Source organism: Mytilus trossulus, chromosome 3, assembly GCF_036588685.1.
Source record: "Mytilus trossulus isolate FHL-02 chromosome 3, PNRI_Mtr1.1.1.hap1, whole genome shotgun sequence".
NCBI lineage: Eukaryota > Metazoa > Mollusca > Bivalvia > Mytilida > Mytilidae > Mytilus > Mytilus trossulus.
The window spans coordinates 73973198-73997632 of record NC_086375.1 but is presented as its reverse complement, the minus strand read 5'-3'; the positions used below and the strand labels follow the sequence as shown (position 1 = coordinate 73997632).

Genomic DNA, 24435 nt, shown 5'->3' with positions numbered 1-24435 from the left:
AAGCAATAATACAAATTTCAAAATGCACAAATTCATAAACATCAACAGCAACAATTGTTCAAACAAAACTTATTTAAAATTATAAATATTTATGCAAGGTAGGTTTATTTTTTTTCTATACACAAACGATTTTTGCTGACTCGATGATTTTTTACAATGAACTTTTCCAAACTTTTACAATTCAACAATGGTTAAATAAAAGTTCTGTATAATATGACAAAGACATTTTCTGTTGACGAAAGACAGCTGAGCGCAGTACTTTCCATGACCATTTCAGTTTGTGAAAAAAAAAACTTTATTTCGTCCATGTATAAGGAGATTTGCATGTTATAACTTAACATCACAATTGAGCATTCTTTTATTTAATTATTAATGCTTTAAGATAGCAAAGCTCTACAGTTCTGAAAAATTCGGAAAGTTAATATTAAATGGAATCTTAAAATAGAAGCGCATTTATAATAAATTGCATATGGAATAATACATTGATAATAAGTGTTTTATATATCATAGTGTAACTTTTATTTATAAGTTTGTTCATGATTTTGTTTTTGAATTGATTTCTGTAAACTTAACAAATATAGGTATTAATATATCATAAAAAGTTCAAAATAATTTTTGACAGTACATATTAAGGCTAACGGAAAACAATTTAAAACAACTCATTTGATCACAATGAAAATAATGAAGTTTGACGACTAGTTAGCCGTATATTAGGTTGGAGTGCACGCCATAAAGATATATAATGGTTGTTCAACGTTCATAATCAAATAATCTATCATAATTTCATTTGTATATATTTATATATATATAAATTGTGTATTCCTTAACATTCATTAACATAACTACCATGATCAATTCAATTATTTCCTCAGAAATTGTCTATAACTGTAAAATATGAAATATAACACACATTGCATAACAACATTTTTCTTCTCTGTTCATAGTTAATGAAATCGAACTTCAAACGGGTCATAATTTCCAAGATCTGCTTGTGTCGACCATGCTGCATGTGCCGCTCCGTCCATTTCAGGAGCTAAAGCATTATCATCTCTAATTCTATGATCGGCTCCTCCTATTCCAGATTTACATTCAGGACATCTTGATTCTTCGTCTGCTCCGCCACAATCGCCAATTGCATAAACATGCCCTGAAAACATAAATCAGAAGAAGAATAAATTTGGTAAGAGAGCAATAAGATTAACCTAATGATATATAAAACATTCATTGTTTACGTTTACTCTGTAAGATACAGCGGTTACCATTTATTTTAGTTGCAATATTAACTCCTAAAACGATTTATAATTTTCGTTGTTTATCCTGAAGTTACATTGGAATTCTTCGCCAAATTTTTCCAGAATCGTAATTGGAGATTAATTAAAATATATTTCTATTCGTTCTTTTCCAGCTGAAATATGGTCACGCAAGGCAATAAGTGATTTTGATTTGATTTATACAATAAATATAGGACTAACGGGTTTGTGCAGAGTTATCAATTAAAACGTTTAATTTGAGATCATATTTTTCAGTGTTGTTATTTTTTCTATTTAAAAGTTCATGAATATCCATTGTCAATTAAAAACAATCTATCTTTGTTTCTCAAATCTTCAAATTCGATCATGATTTAGTGTTATATAACAGTATTAATGGTTTGTAAAATTGTTAAGGCTAAACAAAAGACATGTTCCAAATAACTTTTGCGTGATGTTTTTTACCAATAAGATGACGTCTCATCAGATTTTATGAGTAAACACTACATCACTTGACCAGATAACTTAACTAGGCCATCTGAGTTTTGTCTTTTTTGAACTTTTGAGTGTTATTGCTACCTTGGTTTTATCGTTCGTGTTACAAATGTAAGTGAAGCTATGTGTATTTATCATGATAAACATGTAAAAAATTACTTACCCATTTTACATTTGAACCAATGACCTTTCGTCAATCCCATAGCTGTCACAATCTGAACCCTTTCCTCCTCTGATATACCGAGCGAAGTCAGAGGTAAAACATCTCTCAGAGCTGTCAAAGTCGTCTCCACCTCACGTCGCCTCTGTATAGTAAGCTTTCTCCCATCAGTTAAATGTTGTTCAGTTAGCATTAAATCAACACTTAACTCTCTGGTTAGAGAAGTTTCAAGAACGACCTTCCTTTCTTTGAAACGCATTAACTGGTGTAGCAGTTTTAAACGATCAAGTTCACTTTCAATATCGAGGGACTCTTGTTTTGTAAAATATCGTCTACGTATCAGAATAAATTCATGAACAGCATTCAGCTGATTTAATGCTTTTTGATACATTGCATCATAGCGACCTGATCTCCCTTCATTTGTTTCAAACTTCTCTTTTAATTCATTTACGTATCTTAAAATCTTTATTTGTTCAACAATTGTTTTCAGTGTGTTCTCGTCAACGGCTCCTGTTGTTAGTTCATTATGAATTTGTTTCATTTTCCTGGCATCTGTTTTCTCTAATTCTGATAACTCCTGTCTTATCGTCTTTTCTGTCGCCTCCATTTCTGATTTACTCCCTAGAATACGTTGTTTTACGACTTCAATATTGTGCAATGTTTCTTTTATAATATTTCCGTATCTCAGATTTCTACGAATGGGAGTTTTACATTTCGGACACTCTTTTAATTTGATTTGCTCATCTTTAATTTCATCCATCCATTTATCCAAACCAGTTACTTCAAAAGCATGTTTACAGTCTTCAAGTTGTACAAACTTTGCATCAGGTTCATCTTCTGTTCCGAAAAAAACATTAAAAGCTTCATTGTCAAGGTCACAGATCCGACAGACGTTTGGGCATGGTTCACCGCATAATCCTATGCAAGGGTGTTTACACCCAGGAATACGTTCCTTGCATGGTTGGTTGCACCTCGGTCGTTCGCAAGGAGAACTACAAATCTGGTCACATCTGTGATGTTCGCACTGCCATTCGCAGTCTTCAGCGCATGGGCTACACTCCTCTCCACACTGCTTACCGCAATAGTTGTGTTTGCATCGATTTTTGCACTTTTCTTTGCAAGGAGGACAATTGTTACATTTTTCTTTGCATATATGCTCGCATATCAATACTCTGTTGCAAACTTCATCACAGGTATTGTGAAGACGTCCATTCTGACATTCACCGCATGATCCGTTACATTTATGTTCACATTGTAAAATTTCCACACATGGCTCTGGGCAAAATGCTTGTTTTGTCTTTAGTAAGTGACACGGGATTTTTGTTGCATGGTTACACTGGCCAAGTTTCTCTACTTGCACGGTACATTTATCGGTATGGATTTCTCCACAGAGATTTTGACACGTATGACCACACGAAAGGATCTTAACACATCTTCCCTCACATTTAAAGTCTGCTGGTTCTAGATAACATGGAACATTCTGTGTATGTCCACATTTAGGCAAACGCTTCGGTACATTGACCTCACATGTTGCACAATCCTGATTACATTTAAGTGGACACCTGTGCCCCCTACTACACGTTTTAGTACACGATTTTTTACATAGGATGACCTTGTGTTCACGATCTTTTATGTGACAAACACTTGGACATGTATGGCCACATGTAAGACGATATTCGCACGGACGTCTGCATCCACCACCAGGCGATCTCTTGAAATCTGATGGAAATTCTGCGTTTATTATAGATTCGTTGGCATCCTGGTGATTTTCGCAGTATAGGCGAAGTTTTTTGCCAATGAATCTGTTTTTCCTTGCATGATCAACAAATTGTCTCCATATAGTGCTCTTGCTTGACAGCATTTCAAAATTACCAATGACGTACAGACCTTTCTTGGCACGGGACATTGCTACGCAAACACGATTTTCTTCCTTCAGAAACCCAATTGTTCCATCTTCATTGCTACGTACAAGAGATAGCAAAATTATATCATTTTCTTCACCCTGGTAATTGTCAACTACTGTTACACGAACTCCTTCAAACTCTGCTTTGGGCATTCTATATTTCAGCTCAAAAAGTTGGCCTGAATATGTTGTTAATACTGTAATTTGTGATGGAGAATAGCCCTGTAAAAGGAGATATCTGCATAACTCAACCAAATATTCCGCTTCATGTTTATTCGAATGGCTTCTGAGGTCCTTTTCAGGAGATTCCGTTTCCATATGATCGATAAAATATACGTCTTCAGCAATACCACGGATTCTGTCATAGTGTTTAACAACATCATGATCTTCTAGTTTCGGGTATATGATTTTCAGCATTTTGGATATTTTTGGACACATTCTATGTTGGAGAGCAAGACACTGCACATCAAGTTTATTGTTAGCTAATCTTTCAAAGAGTGACAAATCAAGTTTGTATTCACGGGCCAATTTATACACTGTTGGTTTTGGTTTAAGTTGTTTGTGATCACCAATCAAAATCAACTGCTCACATCTTCTACTTAGGGTTGTAATCACGTGTCCTTCAAGCACTTCTGCTGCCTCTTCCACGATAATGATTCGTGGCCCTATTTCCTGCAATACAGAATGATATCTGGCTGCACAAGTCGTGGTCATACCAATAATTGTTGAATTTCTCATAATAGCTTTATCCTCTTGCATCAGTATTTCATGATACTTTCTACATGTTCGCTCGAATTCAATTTCTTTATCTCCAATTTTTTCTTGTACATTGTCACAATAGACTTTCAACCAGTATCGATACATACGCCATCTTTCTTCAGGCAGTAGAGTCCATATATCATCAGCAAATCCATCAACTTCAATATCTATCATACGATCGGTTGATGACAGAGACTTCCTAATTTTACTCTTTAGTTGTTTATTTTTCTTTTGGGGTTTCTGCCAACGAAATCCCTCTTCTTCGGGTCTTCGAAAATAAAGATCTAATTCTGATACATCTAAGGCCACCAATGGAATGTTTTCTCTCAATATTTTATTGAATCTATCTTCAAAGGATTCTTCTTCCTCGTCAGATTCTTCCATAGCAATCTGTCTTTGGGCTATTTCAACATCCCTTTCGTCAAGTACGTTGATGAAATCATTTGGTCTATTATCATTTTCATTTGGGTTTTCAGCTCTTTCGTTTCCTCTATTATCCTCTGTATCAGGTACATCCCCAAGATTAGCAGCGTGGGGTCTTTTTTCTTCATTATCTTTCTTCTCATTTTCAAATTGAGGTTCGAATCCTACAAATTCCCCATAACCAAGCCATTCCAGCAATGCCGATGTATTCTTTGGTTTCTCCCACTGAAAATCGTAGCCATACATATCGCGCACGATTGTCTCATATCCAGAAACAAGTCTTTCATAAAAATCTCCCATTACGTGTTTAATTGCGTCCTCATGTAAAATTTCTCTCTTTGCTTTTTCAATTCGATCAGCAATCTTGTTTACCTCTTCTTGTAGAGACATCATGTTGTGTTTAATTTCCATTTTACTAGAATGAATTTCAAGAGGTACCTCCCTATTTAATCGCATTGTCATTCTTTTACTGTTTATACTTAAGGGCTTCATTATTTCACTTGAACTTCTGCTGCCTAGTCGTAAAACGTCACCACTGTAGCATTCTACTATACCTTCAAGAAACTGGTCTAAAGCGTGGTTAGTATAACATACTACGAGGATCGGACGGTTATCTTCTGCTCCCGTATCTGGATCCGTATTCCAAATATGTCGATTATGTAGTAGACTTTTTATAATTTTATGTCCAATATATGTTTTTCCAGTTCCAGGGGGACCTTGTATTACAGCTAGCTCTTTAGATAGAGCCGTTTCTAACGCTCTAAGTTGAGATATATCTAGATGTAGTAGCTCAGGAGGAGGCCATGATGTTTGGTCTGTTACATTTATATTTCGAGCATCTTCGGACTTTTCACTGAAAGGATATGGATTGGTCGGTTCATCTTGTTTCCGATCATCCAACCTAATGTCATCGTCCACTAACGGACGAAGGTCGAAGTTTGCATCTGGGCTACGCTGTAAGTATGCTGGTTTCTCAACATTAGGCAGGCATTTAACTATATATTTTTCGAATGGCAAATCTCCTTCGTGTACATGTTGTAAACCATAGAGTACATGCCTGTAAGCTTCGAAGTATGCTGGGGTTTCTGCCATAACGAAGACTGTATCTGGTGGAATATTCGACACTTCTTCATAATCTTTTTCAAATTTGATATCTATCAGTCCTTTGCGGATATTCTTCAAATCTCTGTTAGCAACGGTTGCAAACCAGACAGTTTTGAAGTTGTCGGGAGATAAACAAACCAATGAACCATAGATAAGATGTTTACTTTGTTCCCAGCGTATTCTGTGCATTCCTGGATAATTAAAGCTTATACGCCGACATAAACCATGATTATTACATATTGGACTTATAATCTGAACGTCACGGTAAATTCTTAATTCGTGTAATTTTTTGTCTGGTCTCATGTCGTGCACTGCAGCCATATATTCTCTGATACCTTCACGTAACGGTGCAATAAAATCCTCACGCAAAAGACGATACTGAATGTCTAAATAATGATCTAGATTGTCATAACCTCCGAATGTTTTGTTGTGACGTAACTTCGTAAGAGTTTCCGATTGGACTTCTTCTGTAGTCGGAAAAACCGGATATTCACGGAAATCATCATCCGGTTCATCCTCACTTTCGTCGCCATCTTGGTCTTTCAAATGTGATCTTTTTTGTCGTGTTGTGTCTTCTCTGTTCATTAGTTCTTCATACATATCCCACATATCATCATCTATAATTGTTGTATCGGATTTAATCACATTGATTGACGTGTCTATGTAAGACAATATTCCTTGAATTGTAATCCGAGATTTTGGCAGTAGCGACTTCATCTTTGTGAGAATCGTAAAAATATCACGTAAAATACCCCTATTTTGAAGCTGTACTCTTGGAGGTGCGCTCTCAACTAAGCCGTTAACAAACTCTATGAACTGATGAAGGAAATTCGAACTCTCTACAATCGTAAAAATGTCTATAACTTGCTGTGGTAAAGATTCACATTCGCAGCACTTGGCAAGACATCTAACTAGTAGCATTAACATATTAACATCCTTATTTCCTTTAATGGTTGTTTGATCTAAAGCTTTTTTAAGTGCTGTTTTGTATCTATCAAAAGTTAACAATATTGCATTTGCATCTTTTCCTTGTAATTCCTCCAATTTCCTGAAACCAAGTAGACGTTTCCACGGCACATCTTCCAGTGAGTCATGTTGGTGCTTATCTGTTCCACGACCACGTCCAACCCCTCGTCCTCTCCCACGGCCCCTAAAATAATATAAGATTAGATAGGTATCGGTGTGAAGCCATAAATTGGATTGTCACTTACACACATAAAAATAAACAATACAAACATGTTACAATGACAAAAACATATCAAAATCGTTTCTTTTTCGAAATTGGGTTTCAAGGATGAACATCGGGTTGTACTCATGGGTATACATTATAAAGGTATAGATATCTCAAATATATTGTGCGATCAATGTATAGCTCATTCTAAAGAGAGAGTGAAAAAAATAAATAGTATTTTCTTCAACAAAGTTTTCCCAAATATAATAAGGAGAGAACAAAATCGGAATTTGTATTTCATAAACAAAGCTTTCATTTCAAAACTCGATTACCAGAATTAACTTTGATTTTATCGAACAAATAATTATCTATTCTAATGCAATTAGTTTGTAACGATAATTTTCATTGGACGTTGATAAATATTTTGAGGGGTTAGATTCCACGTTCTACCAGTCCGTAACTAAGAAAGCCACCATTTTGAATTCTGGGATATGTAATTTCTCAAAAAATAAACAAGATATTCGCATTTTGAGCCTCCAAATCTTCTTTTAGTCTATATTGAAACCATTCTGAAGCGTACGAAAAGTAAAAATATGTTTAGTATTGATGTTTAACATCCAGAGTAAACACATGACGTCACATTGTTTAGATGCTAAAGACAATGCAACAGTTTCACGGACTTTTTCATTTATGCCATTTTTAAGCCAAAATATTTATCAAATGACATTTATTTTCATATGTGGCATTAGAATGGAGATAACTGTATTGTATTTTAAGCTTGGCCTTCGTAAAACTTGATTTTACTGTCGCAAATATCCGTTTACCTATCTCCACTGCGCGTCGCTAGGTAAACTCAATTTGCGACAGTAAAATCTACGTTTTACGAAGTCCAAGCTTAAAATACAATACAGTTATCTCCTAAATAACTGATAAAAAGAATATTTCTTAAATCTGCCATGCTTTTACCAAATAAAATATATGTCAATACAGAAAATTATTTGGCCCAAAAACATACTATACATATGTTATATTCAAATTTGGTTGTTAAAGTAACATGATTTTGAATTGCAAAGACACTGCTAAGGAATATGTCACTTTTTTTAATTCTATTACACAACCATCTCATTGTCATAATAGACAGTTTACACAACAAATACCCTTTTTAATTAAAGTTTACATTCCATACAAATAACTATTCATCTATCGTGTAGTTTTTCTGGATATAATTCTCAATAAATGAAAGGGAAACACCTTGAAACATTTCCAGAATCGAAAATTAAATTAGATATAGGAAGATGTGGTGTGAGTGCCAATGAGACAACTCTCCATCCAAATAACAATTTAAAAAGTAAACCATTATAGGTTAAAGTACGGCCATTAACATGTATAGTCTTAGATGCATGATGTTTTTATAAGTTGTTAGTTGCTTTGAACTAGCTGTCAGATAACTGCGAGTACTCTCAGATCTTTTTGTATTTATGTCCATCTGATGAGTTAAGCCTTTTTCAACGTTCTTTCTCATGTTGTACTGTTATACCACTGTCCCAGGTTAGGGGGAGGGTTGGGATCCCGCTAACATGTTTAACCCCACCACATTATTTATGTATGTGCCTGTCCCAAGTCAGGAGCCTGTAATTCAGTGATTGTTGATTGTTAATATGTTCCAGATTTAATTTTCGTTCATTTTTTTACATAAATAAGGCCGTTAGTTTTTTCGGTTGAATTGTTTTACATTGTCTTATCGGGGCCTTTTATAGCTGACTATTCGGTATGGGCTTTGCTCATTGTTGAAGGTCGTACGGTGACCTATAGTTGTTAATATATGTGTCATGTTGGTCTCTTGTGAACAGTTGTCTCATTGGCAATCATACCACATCTTCTATTTTATATGCACAATCTTATGCAATATCGATGTAAGTGAAAATGACGATATGTACCTTAAATTAGATATTAAAATCTTAATATGCTAAATCATTTACTTGAAATATCAAAAAGTGTAAACTCGGTCAGAAATATAGCGTTATCGGTCGTCCCACTGTCTATATCACTCTGTTCAGCTCTTAATATTATTCCGTATCAGGTCTTTGTGACGTCAAATACGTTGACCCGGCCTTAATAACTTTGACCCGGACATATTAGCGACGTCATAATGTTTGAACCGACGTTAATAACTTTGACCCGAACTTATCAAGTCATCTTTTGTGTGCTGGTGAAACAAAGAAAACACTTCTGAAACAAGCAAATATAGCCCGATAAATCGATTATCAGATTATCTGCATATTGATATTGTAAAATATCAGCTGCTTGACATTATATGAAGGCTTTTTGATCTCGTTCGCTACGCTCACTCGACAAAAAGCTTCATATTATGTCTCGCAGCTGATATTTTACGATATCAACATGCAGATAGCCTGATAATTGGTACATATATATACAGGATTTAAAAACCTGATTTGAGATGTTAGTATTTTCTTTTATTTATTTAGTTAATTTAGGAATAAATACCTTGGACCTTCGGCCATGCCGTTATTTCTGCTATTCTGTGGTCAACTTTCTAGTCTGAAAATGTAATCCACACATAAAAAAACCAATCATATTTATAATAATTTTGCATGCTGCTTTGTAAACTATAAGGTTAGTGACGATTTGTGAATTAATGTCTGATATCAATATATGATTGTTATAGTTTGAAGCTGCCTATTGTTGCCCCCCCCCCCCCCCCCCCCCTCCCCCAAAAAAATATCGGCAGGCAGTCTGGTGTTATTTTACTCGCCCTGAGTGTAGGATGACCGTCCCGAAGGTCAATGACTCGATCCAAACGCTAAAAGTTGTTATAAGCTGCCCCTTTATCAAATACGCGGCAGTTTTGATTAAGGGCAAATGTTTGTCAGTTCGGATTGAGAATAATTTGTCCGGGAAGCGTGACATATTTTCCATAGTGTTGTTATTTTGTAAACTACATTGTAGCTTTAGCTGAGAGTGTCGGTCTAGTACAAATCAGTGTTTCATATCATAAACATATTCTCGTCCTGTATGTGCATTTAATTTGCCACAGGACGCTAAATATTCATTCATGAAATGACGATATTTACGGTAGCTGTAACAAGGTACTGTCCAATTTTTTTCTCGAAATTGGTAAATCAATATCAGATTTTTTATAGAAGAAATTGGAATTCAGTCTATCAAAAACAGCAATTTTAATGAAAACCAAGTATTTGTCAAACAGGCATGTGCTGTTCTTCGGTCCTCATTTTCCTCTGATTAATAAGAATAGTGGCCCAGCACGTAAAAAGTAATGTAATGGTAAGAGCCACACCACCATTAATGAGTGAAAACGGTGAAATATTTGAGAATATTAAAAAAGTTAAGTGAATATCAAAACAATGTCCCCCGCGTTGCACATATTTTATCTACCCAAGTTTACGAGGACAATTACTAAAAAAACATTATTTTTTTCTTTAAAACTGATCAATATCTTAGAGAAATAAAGGCTTCACCCCAAATGAAGTTTTAATCGGGAATGGTCATGTCAAGGACGACAGTAAAATCGCGAATGTGTGACTCTAAGGTATAAATGCAGTTTTCTCCGCGTGCCTGGGTGAATGATGTTTTGAAGGCATAAAACTTTGCTCAGTGCTCGGAGCACAAAAATCATGCTCGAAAGATGAAATCCAGAATTTTGATTAGTTGATTCTTGAGTCTGTCAGAGTACAAAAATCATGCTCGAAAGTTTTATGACGGCAAGGAGTACGTGAAATAAATGAGAAGAAATCAAAATAAAAACAAAACAAAAACACAAAACACAAAACACAAAACATATATATATTTACTAGTATATAGCAAAAAGGAGGATCTTTTTGTGTGTCAACTATAGCGTGTCATAAACTCCAACCCTTTCCTGTGAACAAACAACTTACAGGGACCCGGGGTAATATGTTTTATGGACACCCCTTGTTAACGTCGGGTTTCAAATGATTATTTCTAACGTGACGGTACCCAAATTGCACCTATTTTGACAGTTTTTTTCACCTACGTTTTTTTATGATCAAGAAAAAAATGTCCATACTGTGTTTATTTTGTAGCCCTATCCTTCTTTATTGTATAGGTACACCAATTTGATTTTTAATCCATATTGAGTCATAAAAAAATGGGTTTGAATCCACCTTCAAACTAGATATCATTGAGATGGGAGCCATCTCTGTGGGCCCCGCTGTCAATAACGTGGGGTAAATAAGTTGTATGGATAATCTAATTAAGCATAATTTGAAGTTATTACAAAGTCTCACGTGTGATTTTAATCTAAGATTTTAAGTTAAAACTGATAAATATTCTCAACTTACTTTCATAGTATAAAAGTGATATGACTGCATGATGTGATACACTAAGGTGACTTCTGGAAATATGGATTGATATTTGAACAAAATGTTTAAGTGCTGCCCAATTGATATTTGTCACATATTTTTAGAATTATGCCGTTCAATATATTATGACCCACCAAGTATAAAGTATGAAATATTTACGGTTCTCGAGAGGTAGAGCGGACACAATTTGTTAAGAACAACGAACGGATGGACAGACCGACGGACTGACCTTTGACCTAGGATGTATACATTATGACACATTCTCTGATGTTGGTTAATATATATGTTAAGTTGAAAATGTTTGTCAGGTATAAAGTATGAAATAATAACAGCTGTCCTCTCAAAATATAGTGTGGATTAAATGTGTTAGCGATGGACAGACCAACAGACAGACAGACCTTTGACCTAGGAAGTGGTACATACATCATGACACACCCTCTGGTGTTGGTTAAAATGGATGTCAAGTATAATATTTAAAATCATAACGGTTCTCAAGATATAGAGTGGACACAATCTTCACAACAGGACACGGGGTTGTCAACTGAAACCAAAGTTTTTTTTACGTTGACTTCTGACCTAGGAAGTTGTACATACATCATGACACGCCCTCTGGTGGTGGTTAAAATGGATGTCAAGTATAAACTTTGAAATCATAACGGTTATCTAGATATGGAGCGGACACGATCTTCACCACAGGACACAGGGTTGTCAACTGAAACTTAAGTTTTTTTACCTTCACCTTTGACCTAGGAAGTTGTACATACATCATGACACACCCTCTGATGTTGGTTAAAATGGATGTCAAGTATAAACTTTGAAATCATAAGGGTTCTCAAGATATAGAGCGGACACGGTCTTCACCAAATGACACAGGGTTGTCAACTGAAACTAAAGTTTTTGACCTTGACCTTTGACCTAGATAGTTGTACATACATCATGACACACCCTCTGGTGTTGGTTCAAATGGATGTCAAGTATAAACTTTGAAATCATAAGGGTTCTCAAGATATAGAGCGGACACAGTCTTCACCAAAGGACACAGGGTTGTCAACTGAAACTAAAGTTTTTGACCTTGACCTTTGACCTAGGAAGTTGTACATACATTATGACACACCCTCTAGTGTTGGTTAAAATGAATGTCAAGTATAAACTTTGAAATCATAAGGGTTCTTAAGATATAGAGCGGACACGGTCTTCACCAAAGGACACAGGGTTGTCAACTGAAACTAAAGTTTTTGACCTTGAACTTTGACCTAGGAAGTTGTACATACATTATGACACACCCTCTGGTGTTGGGTTAAAATGGATGTCAAGTATAAACTTTGAAATCATAACGGTTCTCAAGATATAGAGCGGACACTAAAGTGTTACGGACGGACGGACAGACGGACGGACGGACGGACGGACAGACTGATCACTATAGGGCGAGCCGCCTTAGGCGGGGTCCTAACTATCCATGATTCCGTAATGAGGAGTACCCAAATTGCATCCATGCTTAAATTCATATCGTCAAAAGTCTAATAACCGAGCTTTTGTTTAATTTCTTAAAATATTTTGAACAATTGAATATTAGTCCATGTTTACTCTTCATATTTTACGAAATGGATACTTATAATATTTTGTATTTGCTAATTTTAAAAAGATGACGTTTTGATGACGTCGCATGGTGACGTTTTCGTACATTTTGCTTTTTCAGTCATAAAACCACAGGCACTTGTTTCTGTCAATACGGGGTTTACTATCAATACCAGTATAAAAAAAACACAAGGTAGCTAACGGGAATTTTCAATGTGTTCGCTTCAACCAATATTTTATTACTTTCCCTTGCCCCTTTCACGAATAAAAGTACACCAGTCTTTCGGTAATTGATTTATCTTTACAATGAAACAACTCTCACGTACCTTGAGAATACCCCTCAAACAGAATAACACACTTGAGATGAGAATTATTGACCTTTTTCCAGACCATTGAATTTGGAAGTACTAAACTTCCGGTTTACTTAGGAAGTTAATAAAATTGTGCAATCTGATTGGTCACATTTTTCTGGTTTCTGGTAACTAATATAAATAAACAGGTAACCAGATGAATTCGACCAATCAGATTGCTGTGTTATATTAACTTCCTAAGTAAACCGGAAGTTTAGTCCTTCCAAATTCAATGGTCTGGAAAAAGGTCAATAATTCTCATCTCAAGTGTGTTATTCTGTTTGAGGGGTATTCTCAAGGTACGTGAGAGTTGTTTCATTGTAAAGATAAATCAATTACCGAAAGACTGGTGTACTTTTATTCGTGAAAGGGGCAAGGGAAAGTAATAAAATATTGGTTGAAGCGAACACATTGAAAATTCCCGTTAGCTACCTTGTGTTTTTTTTATACTGGTATTGATAGTAAACCCCATATTGACAGAAACAAGTGCCTGTGCATAAAACAGTCCATATGTTGATAAATACTGTGAACGTTTTGTGTATATCTATTATGTTTACCTATGTTGACAAACGTGCATAGTATCGAATCCTAAAAATACAAAATGTTTAGTCTCTAGGAAATCTTGTAAGATTTCCGTTGCTATTTTTTCTAAATAGGTGCAATTTGGATACTCGGTGCAATTTGGGTACCCTTACGTTATACAAATTATAAGATGTATGTTGAATCCAAATTCTTCTTCTCCTGGTATCCAGTTTTCTATCCGATTTTTGATAATTACGATGGAAAATATAAAAAAGGGGGAGCGGGCATTTTCCGCCCTACTTTTCCAAATGTAAGTAACCGCAGATATGTATGATGTTATATATGTGTGTTTGTTTGGATTGTAGTTATTTTACAAAATAAATTTGTAGTAAACCTACCTTTTTGTAGCTATCCCTCCGTCTTCCGGATTGTCATCATAATGGTACAGATTTTACTCGAGTTATCCAGTCTAATTACACTGACGTCCATTCACCTTTACCATGTTTACCGATAACACGGTTAAATATGTTGAATAACTTTCCGAATCAATTGTGATTTACTTTATCACAGTAGTCGACGTACCTGTTGTCAAGTACAGTTAAGTAAAAACGAAAGTAGATAGATTTTTCGGAAATTTTCGTTTTGTTTTTCCGTGTACTGAACCAAAAAAAGCACTGTATGAAACTGCGAATCGAAAAATTGATTTGTCACATTGAGTGTTGGTACTACTTTGGATAGTAATGCCAATATATTATTCTCGTAACAATTCAAGATACATAGGTATAGAGAGGACGTATATGTACAGGAATATGCATCTATTTACAAACAAGTTAGCATTTATAATGAATTTAATCTGATTTTACGCTGCAAATTGTCACTGAGACTTTGACAGTCCAAACTAGTGCCAACTTGTTTGTAAATAGATGCATATTCCTGTACATATAAATCCTCTCTATACCTATGTATCTTGAATTGTATATTTCGTTTCTATCATCCTCGAGTTTCTTGCATGTTTATTTATTACGACCATTTTGCCGATAAACAAACTGCGTACAGTACTGAAAACGAAACTGAAAGTAGAATTTCCATAAAACTTGTGTGTAGATATTGGATATTGACCATGGAGTGTGATTAATGTATCGGTCTTGTTGAAGGGTGTGACACGGGTGATTTTTCCCAAAATCCTGTTTTTCGTAATAATTTCCACTTCCCATTTTTTTCAGAGATTCCACTTTTTAACGCCTATTATATCCCTACTTTTTTACCCCCTATATCACACATCAGAAAAAGTGTGTCACCCTCTTAGTTATTGCGCTTATACATCCTATTTTTCCGATAAATCGATCATCAGTTTCGCTGTCCGAAGAGCAAAGGGACTTGGTAAGCAGTTAAACAAAAATGCACTCTTTTTTCCGTATTTACTGTCTATTTATATATTTATAAGTATTTAAATAATTAAACGTTTTTAACGTTAGCATCGATATTTCTTTGTTGTCCACCAATATGCAGTTACTATGAATATTCGTACAATTAATTTTCAGCATCTAAAACAGATAACAGAAGCAACATGATGTCTAAAGCTCACATGACAATATGGGCAAGTGAGCTAAAAAGGATATTTTTTATATGCACAGGATCACCGGAAAATCTGTACATTTAATCTGCTCATTAAAATTCTAGACATTATGTACAACAAGTATTAATATTAGGTATCAACAATTTTAAAAACTACTACTGAACGTTATAACGTTTCTTTGCTGTTATGAATCTTCTATCCCATAAAAAAACTGTAGTGTGGGAAAACTGTTCACAATTTTTGTTGTTTATTTTTAAAAAAAATACTCCTTTCTAACCCTTTTACAATTGAACAAAATAATAAGTTTTCACAAAAACGAATTGTTTTGTTTCAATAAATTACTACACGAGCTTGTAAATCAAACTAATTTCTCAATTTTGTGAGATGCTTGGTTCAAACTTCTGGATATAAACTCATCATAGATACAGGATTACACCATTGAAGCTGACAAGGTACACTGCATCAACATTTGTCCCAAAACCAACAAATGTAGTTCTCTTTTACCAAGTGGGGGGGGGGGGGGGGGGGGGGGGGGGTGTCTTCCCTTTTTGAAACATTTCTAAATTTAAGTAATTTTTTGATAGTTGACATTTTAACTTATATTGATATGAAAAAAATTCTGAGGTCATGCGCCAAAAATATAGATATTAACAGTTTTTGAAACATCTTAGGGGTTTGCCGGATAGATAATGAGGGTCGTCAAGTTGGTTACTTATTCCTTATTCGTTAACTATTCGTTACTTATTCCTTATTCGATTCATGGTCGTTACTTATTCTTTATTTGTTACTTATTCCTTATTCGTTTCTTATTCGTTACTTATTCCTTATTCAATACTTATTCCTTATTCCTTATCCGTTACTTAATAATTTTTTGTATAACTTTAGTATATTTGTAAAGACGCAAACGTGCAATTTATTTTTCACAGTATGATGGATATATTTTTGGATTAGTACTGCATATAACACTCACGATAGATTGACAAACACTAATTCGTGCGGTTTTTTAATATGACAACATGATATATTAAAAACTAATAGAGAAATAACATGTGGTATGTGGCAATTTAGCGACTACGTGACATAGTTTTGAATTGAAAGATACCGCGCTTTATGAAAAAATATTGACAGAAGAACTCAAAACATTAACAGAATAAAATTATCGAGTAAACAACACATGCAGCCCATCCCAAAAACAGACGCCAATATACAGTATTTGATACCCGATTACAGTTACTGAAAGATGGACATCAACATGGACATATCGACATAACAAACAGTTTTAACGCAGCATATCATCTACTTCATTTGAACTTAATAATTTTGTAAAATATTGTAATATGTGACTTTGTAAATCTACACATGTCTAAAAAATGCACCAAGCAGTGTTAGAGTTTGACATTCGTGCCGAGTAATTTTAGTCCCTCAACGGAATTCGAACTCACACCTTTGATACACTACAGCACCAAATGCTAAGCCTAAAGTCTTACGCTCTAGGGCATTCGACCACATCCGCAATATTAAAGTATAACTAAAAAAAGAAGTTTTACTATGGATCTTGTAGATAGACCCTGAGGATAGAGTGTTTTAGGGTGTATAGATGTTATATTAATTTTTTTTATACAAAATGTATTTTTATTTTTCCAGCATTCTAACTCAACATATTTTATATTCGGAATCTAAGGAATATGCACTCATTTTCGCTTCGATAGCCGTTCATACGTTTATGAACTGGCTGTTGTGACTCGCCAACATACTGTTTATCCCATTTACACTACAGTAGTTGATTGACCGTTATGGAATAACCGTTTCACAAATGATATCGGATATGTTCCTTACGTCGTAACTACAATCCCCTTCCCTTTAATGAATGTGACCTACCAAATTAGACTCTTTACCGGATTTGATATCGTATAAGCAACACGACGGGTGCCACATGTGGAGCAGGATCTGCTTACCCTTCCAGAGCACCTGAGATCACCCCTAGTGTTTGGTGGGGTTCGTGTAGTTTATTCTTTGGTTTTCTATGTTGTGTCATGTGTACTATTGTTTGTCTGTTTGTCTTTTGCATTTTTAGCCATGACGTTGTCAGTTTGTTTTAGATTTATGAGTTTGACTATCCCTTTGGTATCTTTCGTTCATCTTATATGATACACAGCATTTGCAATCTTTCCATTTTCATTGCAAAATATTGTGTGTTGAATGACAATTACCTTCATAGACCACAATAGTGCTTGGTCTAGGAAGGATAGACTTACTCGGGGGAAAAAATTGAATAAGAAAATAATAAAAAGTGGCACCAAATGGGATAAATGAACTACATGTATAACTCTTACTTCTAAATTCCGCGTGCTAATTAGAGAAGCAGTAAATTCTTGTTTGAAGTGTTTAGTGTGACCTATACCGAGGTTTCATCCCAATACCTCCTTCACTCGATGCGAACATGCAACGACGGGATCAACGATACGGTTTTAGAGGAAACGCAGATGTATTTTGACAAGCTCCTTTATAAGCACAGAAGAAATAACTATACCAATCGTAAGCACGACCATACGAATCACATATAAATGTCGATACTTTTTTGTCTCATTTTATTATGAAAAATCGTTTGCTAAACTGAATTCTGACCTCTCATGTAAATCATTCAAATGTTCAATCAAACATCAAGCTAAAATTTGTCTTTTTTTTAAATTTAAAAGCTGCATTATAAAACAAAAGTAACGTTACCATTTATACATAAATCACTCAGATTGATACTCTTAAACTTTGTACTTGTTTGTCTTTATAACTATTTACACAAAATGCGCGTCTGGCGTATTAAATTATAAGCCTGGTACCTTTGATAACTATGTACACCTCTGGGTCGATACCACTGCTGGTGGACGTTTTGTCCCTGAAGGTATCACTAGCCCAGTAGTCAGCACTTCGGTGTTGACATGAATATCAATTATATGGTATTTTTTTTATGAATTAACTGTTGTACTAATGTCAAAAGTATGAATTATTTGTAATGCCAAGGATTTTCTTATCCCATGCATAGATTATCTTAGCCGTATTTGGCACAACTGTTTGGAATTTTTGGTCCTCAATGCTCTTAAACTTTGTACTTGTTTGGCTTGATAACTATTTTGATCAGAGCGTCACTGATGAGTCTTGTGTCTGGCGTATCAGATTATAAGCCGGTTACCTTTGTTTTAAAACTAATACATGAACTACAATGTCTAATTTCTACTTTAAGTTTCGTTGTTAATTTTATAAATATGTCGGTTACAATGTGCGATTTTGTACATGTTTAAGACACCGCTCAAAACTCAAAAAAAAAGTAAATTATTATAATTATAACGAGATACAGTATCTATTTTGTTACCATTAAATATAAATGAAAAAGTAGTTCTAGACACATACTGTGTTCTAAAATGAAAAATGTTGGATTATATTATAAATTTACTGTCATATCATTTTTATTACACGATTATTGAGTTTATTTAACATGTGTGTTAATTTTTCCTTTTCAGTTAAGCATATCAAGTATATATTGATTATTTAAGCCATAATTATAATTATAACAATTCCTATTCAACATATTAGAAACTCATATTTCCGTTTATTTAATATTCATTTATATTACACGAAATAGACCCATCACTAAGTCTCACCTAGGAATACCTTTTTGACGATCGTTTCTAACATCAATTCTACTAATCTTTTTCCAAAATTCCTTTGGATGTTTACAAGAGTTATCCAAATATTCTTGAAATCAATACCAGTACTGACGTTTTGATCGTTCCACAGCTTCTTGAGAAAATTTCCATTTATTTATCCATAAAAGCGAAACTCTTTCTGACTTTTTATTTAAATTTTTACACTTTTTCAAAACCAAAAAATCGAAATTACTCACTTCATTCCAGAGAATTGTTAAATGATCATTCCACCATGGTTTCCTATATTTTCTCTTTTTATAACTATCTCCATCATGTATACAAATATACCGTCTTAGATGGAAGTTTTGACGACATTTTTTTTATAATGCTCACGAAATCTTCGTTCACACGGGCAATGTTGTCTTGAGTGGCCACGGAAGATTCTAAGTGTTGAATATGTCCATTTATTTCAGAAATAACAAAACATGTGAAACGCCAATCATCGGGTAGATTGCGTGTATTGTGGTTGACTGTTGTATGTACATTAGTATTATTATTGTTTGTTTCAATACCATAATTAAAGTTCAACGAGAATTCATAGGACAGGAAGGGGTGATCTGGAACTATTCTGGTCAGATCATATTCATTGATGACACAAGTTACACTTGTTGTTGTTACTTTGAAATTACCGAAATAATCAAGCATTCCGTATGATACCATACAATAGTCTGCGACGCTACGATCACGTGATGATATAAATGTAAAGTTGTTTTTAACTGTTTTATGTCCATTTAAAATACAACAGTTTTCGTAAATTAAGAAATCACAAAAAGTATTACCATAACTATTTTGATGAAAGTCAATTACATTTCTTTTGGGTACACTGTCTTTTCCAGCAATCGAATCTGACAAATCAGAACTTCTACTTTTCCGATCGCCACACAGATAAAACAGAGACCCTTGAGAAAGTGTGTAGATTTTTGTATTTCAGCAAACAATAAAATTGAGAAAGGAAATGGGGAATGTGTCAGAGCGACAACACACCGACCATAGAGCAGATAACAGCCGAAGGCCACCATTGGGTCTTCATTGTAGCGAGAAACTCCCACACCCGTAGGCGTCCTTCAGCTGACCCCTTAAAAAATATGTATACTTGTACAGTGATAATGGACGTCATACTAAACCCCGAATTTTACAAAAGAAACTAAAATTTAAGAAAAGACTAACAAAGGCCAGAGGCTCCTGACTTGGGACAGGCGCAAAATTGCGACAGGGTTAAACATGTTTATGAGATCTCAACCCTCCCCTATACCTCAAACCAATGTAGAAAAGTAAACGCATAACAATACGCACATTAAAATTCAGCTCAAGAGAAGTCCGAGTCCGATGTCAGAAGAAGTAACAAAAGAAAATAAATAAAATGACAATAATACATAAATTACAACAGACTACTAGCAGTTAACTGACATGCCAGCTCCAGACCTCAATTATTATGTCTTCATCATATGAAAATCAGACACAATCCCTCCCGTTAGGGGTTTAATATCATACTATAATAAAATTTGTTTTCCATGCACACGTATAAAAATTGCGGTTTTTATTCAACGCAATCATAGGTTTGAACGTAGTTTTCAATTTAGAATCGTGTATATATATATATAAATGCATGTGACTGTATCTTGCATTAATTTGTAGGATCCTTTACTATAGATAATTGAGCTGATCTGTAACAATAACATCTCTATGCCTTATATATCATGTACTGTTTTACGACGCTAGATTAAAACTGACGAGGAAAAAGGTAACACCCGGCCACTGAAAGCTTTATTTTGTGAAGCCAAGGTGGTCGTGTGGTATAGCGCACATGCAGGATTGGGTTGATGTTTTAGCCAACAATGTAAGATCTGTAAATTTGCTTTCCCAAATTTTTGGTTTTTCCCTCGCCGGGATTCAGACCATTGCTTCTGAGATATCGTGACACCACATCGCCTGCACTGTGTCCATCCTGCTAGACCACACGACCACCTGGGCTTCATAAAAATGAAGCTTTTGGTGGCCGGGTGTTACCTTTCCACGACAGTTTTAATCTAGTGTCGTATTACAGTACATGATTATAAGGCAAGAAGATGTTATTCTTACAGATCAGCTAAATTATCTATAGTAAAGGATCCTACAAATAAATGTTAGATACAGTTACAGAAAATAATTATATTTATAAGTATGTCTGAGCCAGTGACAACTCTACAACAGATTTATCCATCGGATCACCAGCAGTGATGGTGATATATGGATGTGTACATAATGTATATACAACTCGTCTAAACATCAACCTAACAATGTTAGATCTGTAAATTTGCTTTCCCAAATTTTTGGTTCTTCCCTTGCCGGGATTCGAACCCATGTTACTGAGAAATCGTGACACCAAATCGCCCCCGAGGGTATCACCAGCCCAGTAGTCAACATTTCGGTGTTGACATGAATATCAATAATGTGGTCATTTTTATAAATTTCCTGTTTACAAAACTTTGAATTTTAGGAAAAACTATGGATTTTCTTATCCCAGGCAAAGATAACCTTAGCCGTATTTGGCACAACTATTTGGACTTTTGGATCCTCAATGCACTTCAACTTTGTACTTGTTTGGCTTTATAAATATTTTGAAATGAGCGTCACTGATGAGTCTTATGTAGACGAAACTCGCGTCTGGCGTACTAAATTATAATCCTGGTACCTTTGATAACTATTTACACCATTGGGTCGATGCCACTGCTGGTGGATGTTTCGTCCCCGAGGGTATCACCAGCCCAGTAGTCAACATTTCGGTGTTGACATTAGTATCAATAATGTGGTCATTTTTATAAATTTCCTGTTTACAAAACTTTGAATTTTACGAAAAACTAAGGATTTTCTTATCCCAGGCAAAGATAACCTTAGCCGAATTTGGCACAACTATTTGGACTTTTGGATCTTCAATGCACTTCAACTTTGTACTTGTTTGGCTTTATAAATATTTTGATATGAGCGTCACTGATCAGTCTCATGTAGACGAAACGCGCGTCTGGCGTCCTGAATTATAATCCTTGTACCTTTGATAACTATTTACACCACTGGGTCAATGCCACTGCTGATGGACGTTTCGTCCCCGAGGGTATCACCAGCCCAGTAGTCAACATTTCGGTGTTGACATGAATATCAATAATGTGGTCATTTTTATAAATTTCCTGTTTACAAATTTTGCATTTTACGAAAAACTAAGGATTTTCTTATCCCAGGCATAGATAACCGTAGCCGTATATGGCACAACTATTTGGACTTTTGGATCCTCACTGCTCTTCAACTTTGTACTTGTTTGGCTTTATAAATATTTTGATATGAGCGTCACTGATGAGTCTTATGTAGACGAAACGCGCGTATGGCGTACTAAATTAGAATCCTGGTACCTTTGATAACTAATTAAAAAACAAAACAATTACTTCGAAGATCAGCAATTTTTCACTTAAAAGAACAACAAAAGGTAGAATTGATTTAAAAATCTTAAAAACTATGCAAATAAATAATAATTTAAAAAAATTAAGTTCTTTAAAAGTTATAAATTTATCTTGCTCCTTTTAAACATCAAATGCAATGTCAATGTTTTAGCTAATAAAAATTGAATTTCATCACAGCTCATAATATAATTAAATTTCTCTTTTACACTCAAGATAATAAAAACATTGTAAAATACATCACCTTAAGACTTTTCCAAACAAGTCACCTTAATAACCTCTTGAAATTTATTGGATACCATTTTTAATTCCTCAGACACTTTGATATATCAATAAGGTTGGCAATTAGAACAACTATTTATTAACTTGATTCTTTAGTTTCAAAATTTCAGACATATGTCAAGAAACCAAATAAGAAAGAAAATGAGGTAGGAATTTTATGGCTTACTTTAGGGTTAAGGAGTAAAACTTTTGCTCTTTCCATACAGTTTGAATGTTAAAACAGGTAAATTGTACTTTTATAATTTTTGAAACTAGCTGAAAATAATTTGCAACATGCTGGACAATGGTATAAATCGATGCAACTACTTTGTTTAGTTCACCAATTATCTCAACCAAGCACACATATTGTCACCATTGTTTTCTTTCTCATCGGCTATTTTTCACAAATGTGTTAAACATCGAGGTTTAATTTAGCCGGGATGATATCTTTTTAAAAGTATCCACTGATCTTGAAATCAGTATTACCATTACTGACCATATTGCATCATTGTTTTAGCAAAATATCATTCAAAATTAGTAATTACTCGTTTTTATTGTGCGGTTTCGGGTATTACCTCTTGTATTAACTAAGGGCATCACGAATTTCACGTATTTCACATATTTACTGTAACATTAACATATATACTCAACGGGATGAAAATATTATCTAAAAAGTTTCGTAGTAAAATATTTAAACATAAACCTATGCAAGTCAATCATACTAAATTATAGCATTACAAAATTCATGAAAGGTATTTCAGCAGTTGTTGAAATGTTAAAACACACTATTATTATATTATGATTCGGAGGCATTTAAATAAGAAAATAGTATTCTTATTTATACTGCACTCGTTCTATTTGAGCAGTCAAAATGCATTGACCGTATATTTCTATGTCATATACAGTCACTAACCTGATATCACTTTTCCTCATGAATATTAAAATAGAAATTGTCGGAATCATATCTAATTATTCATACGACCTCTTCAATCTGTTCATATTTCCAATGTAAACAACGATGCGTTTAACGACTCAAACTTGTTTCTTTTACAATTTTTGGGAAAACATATTTTACTTACTTTTTGTTTGCAACCTACACTGGGGTAAAGCTGATGACCGTAACTGCATTCACGGTCATCCCAAGATGTCGGATGAAAAATTAGGTCAGTTTTTTTATTCTATGTTAAGGTGTTTCTACATCATTTTCTTTACAAAGCATACTTTGATACGATGTAAATATATAAAAGATACACACGGAAGTCACAAATCTCTACCGAGGAACGTGTATGAAACGGGAATTTGGATTTGAAAAATTCGCGAGGATGACCGTAAATCGTAATCGAGATGACCGTAACAGGATTAGCGATTCATAACAAGGCTGACCGTAATTGGTTAAAAGATGACC

At 34.6% G+C, this 24435-nt stretch overlaps 1 protein-coding gene across 1 annotated transcript; it reads right to left on the bottom strand.

The window, feature by feature from the left end:
* LOC134712383 (NFX1-type zinc finger-containing protein 1-like) lies at positions 1-14773 on the bottom strand. Its single transcript, XM_063573875.1, has 4 exons — positions 14469-14773; positions 9768-9821; positions 1906-7241; positions 1-1147 (listed from the first exon to the last, which is right to left on the bottom strand). Exons 2-4 carry the CDS (start codon positions 9782-9784, stop codon positions 945-947), a joined length of 5556 nt encoding a protein of 1851 aa, XP_063429945.1. The 5' UTR covers positions 9785-9821; positions 14469-14773; the 3' UTR covers positions 1-944.
* Positions 14774-24435: the final 9662 nt, after the last annotated feature.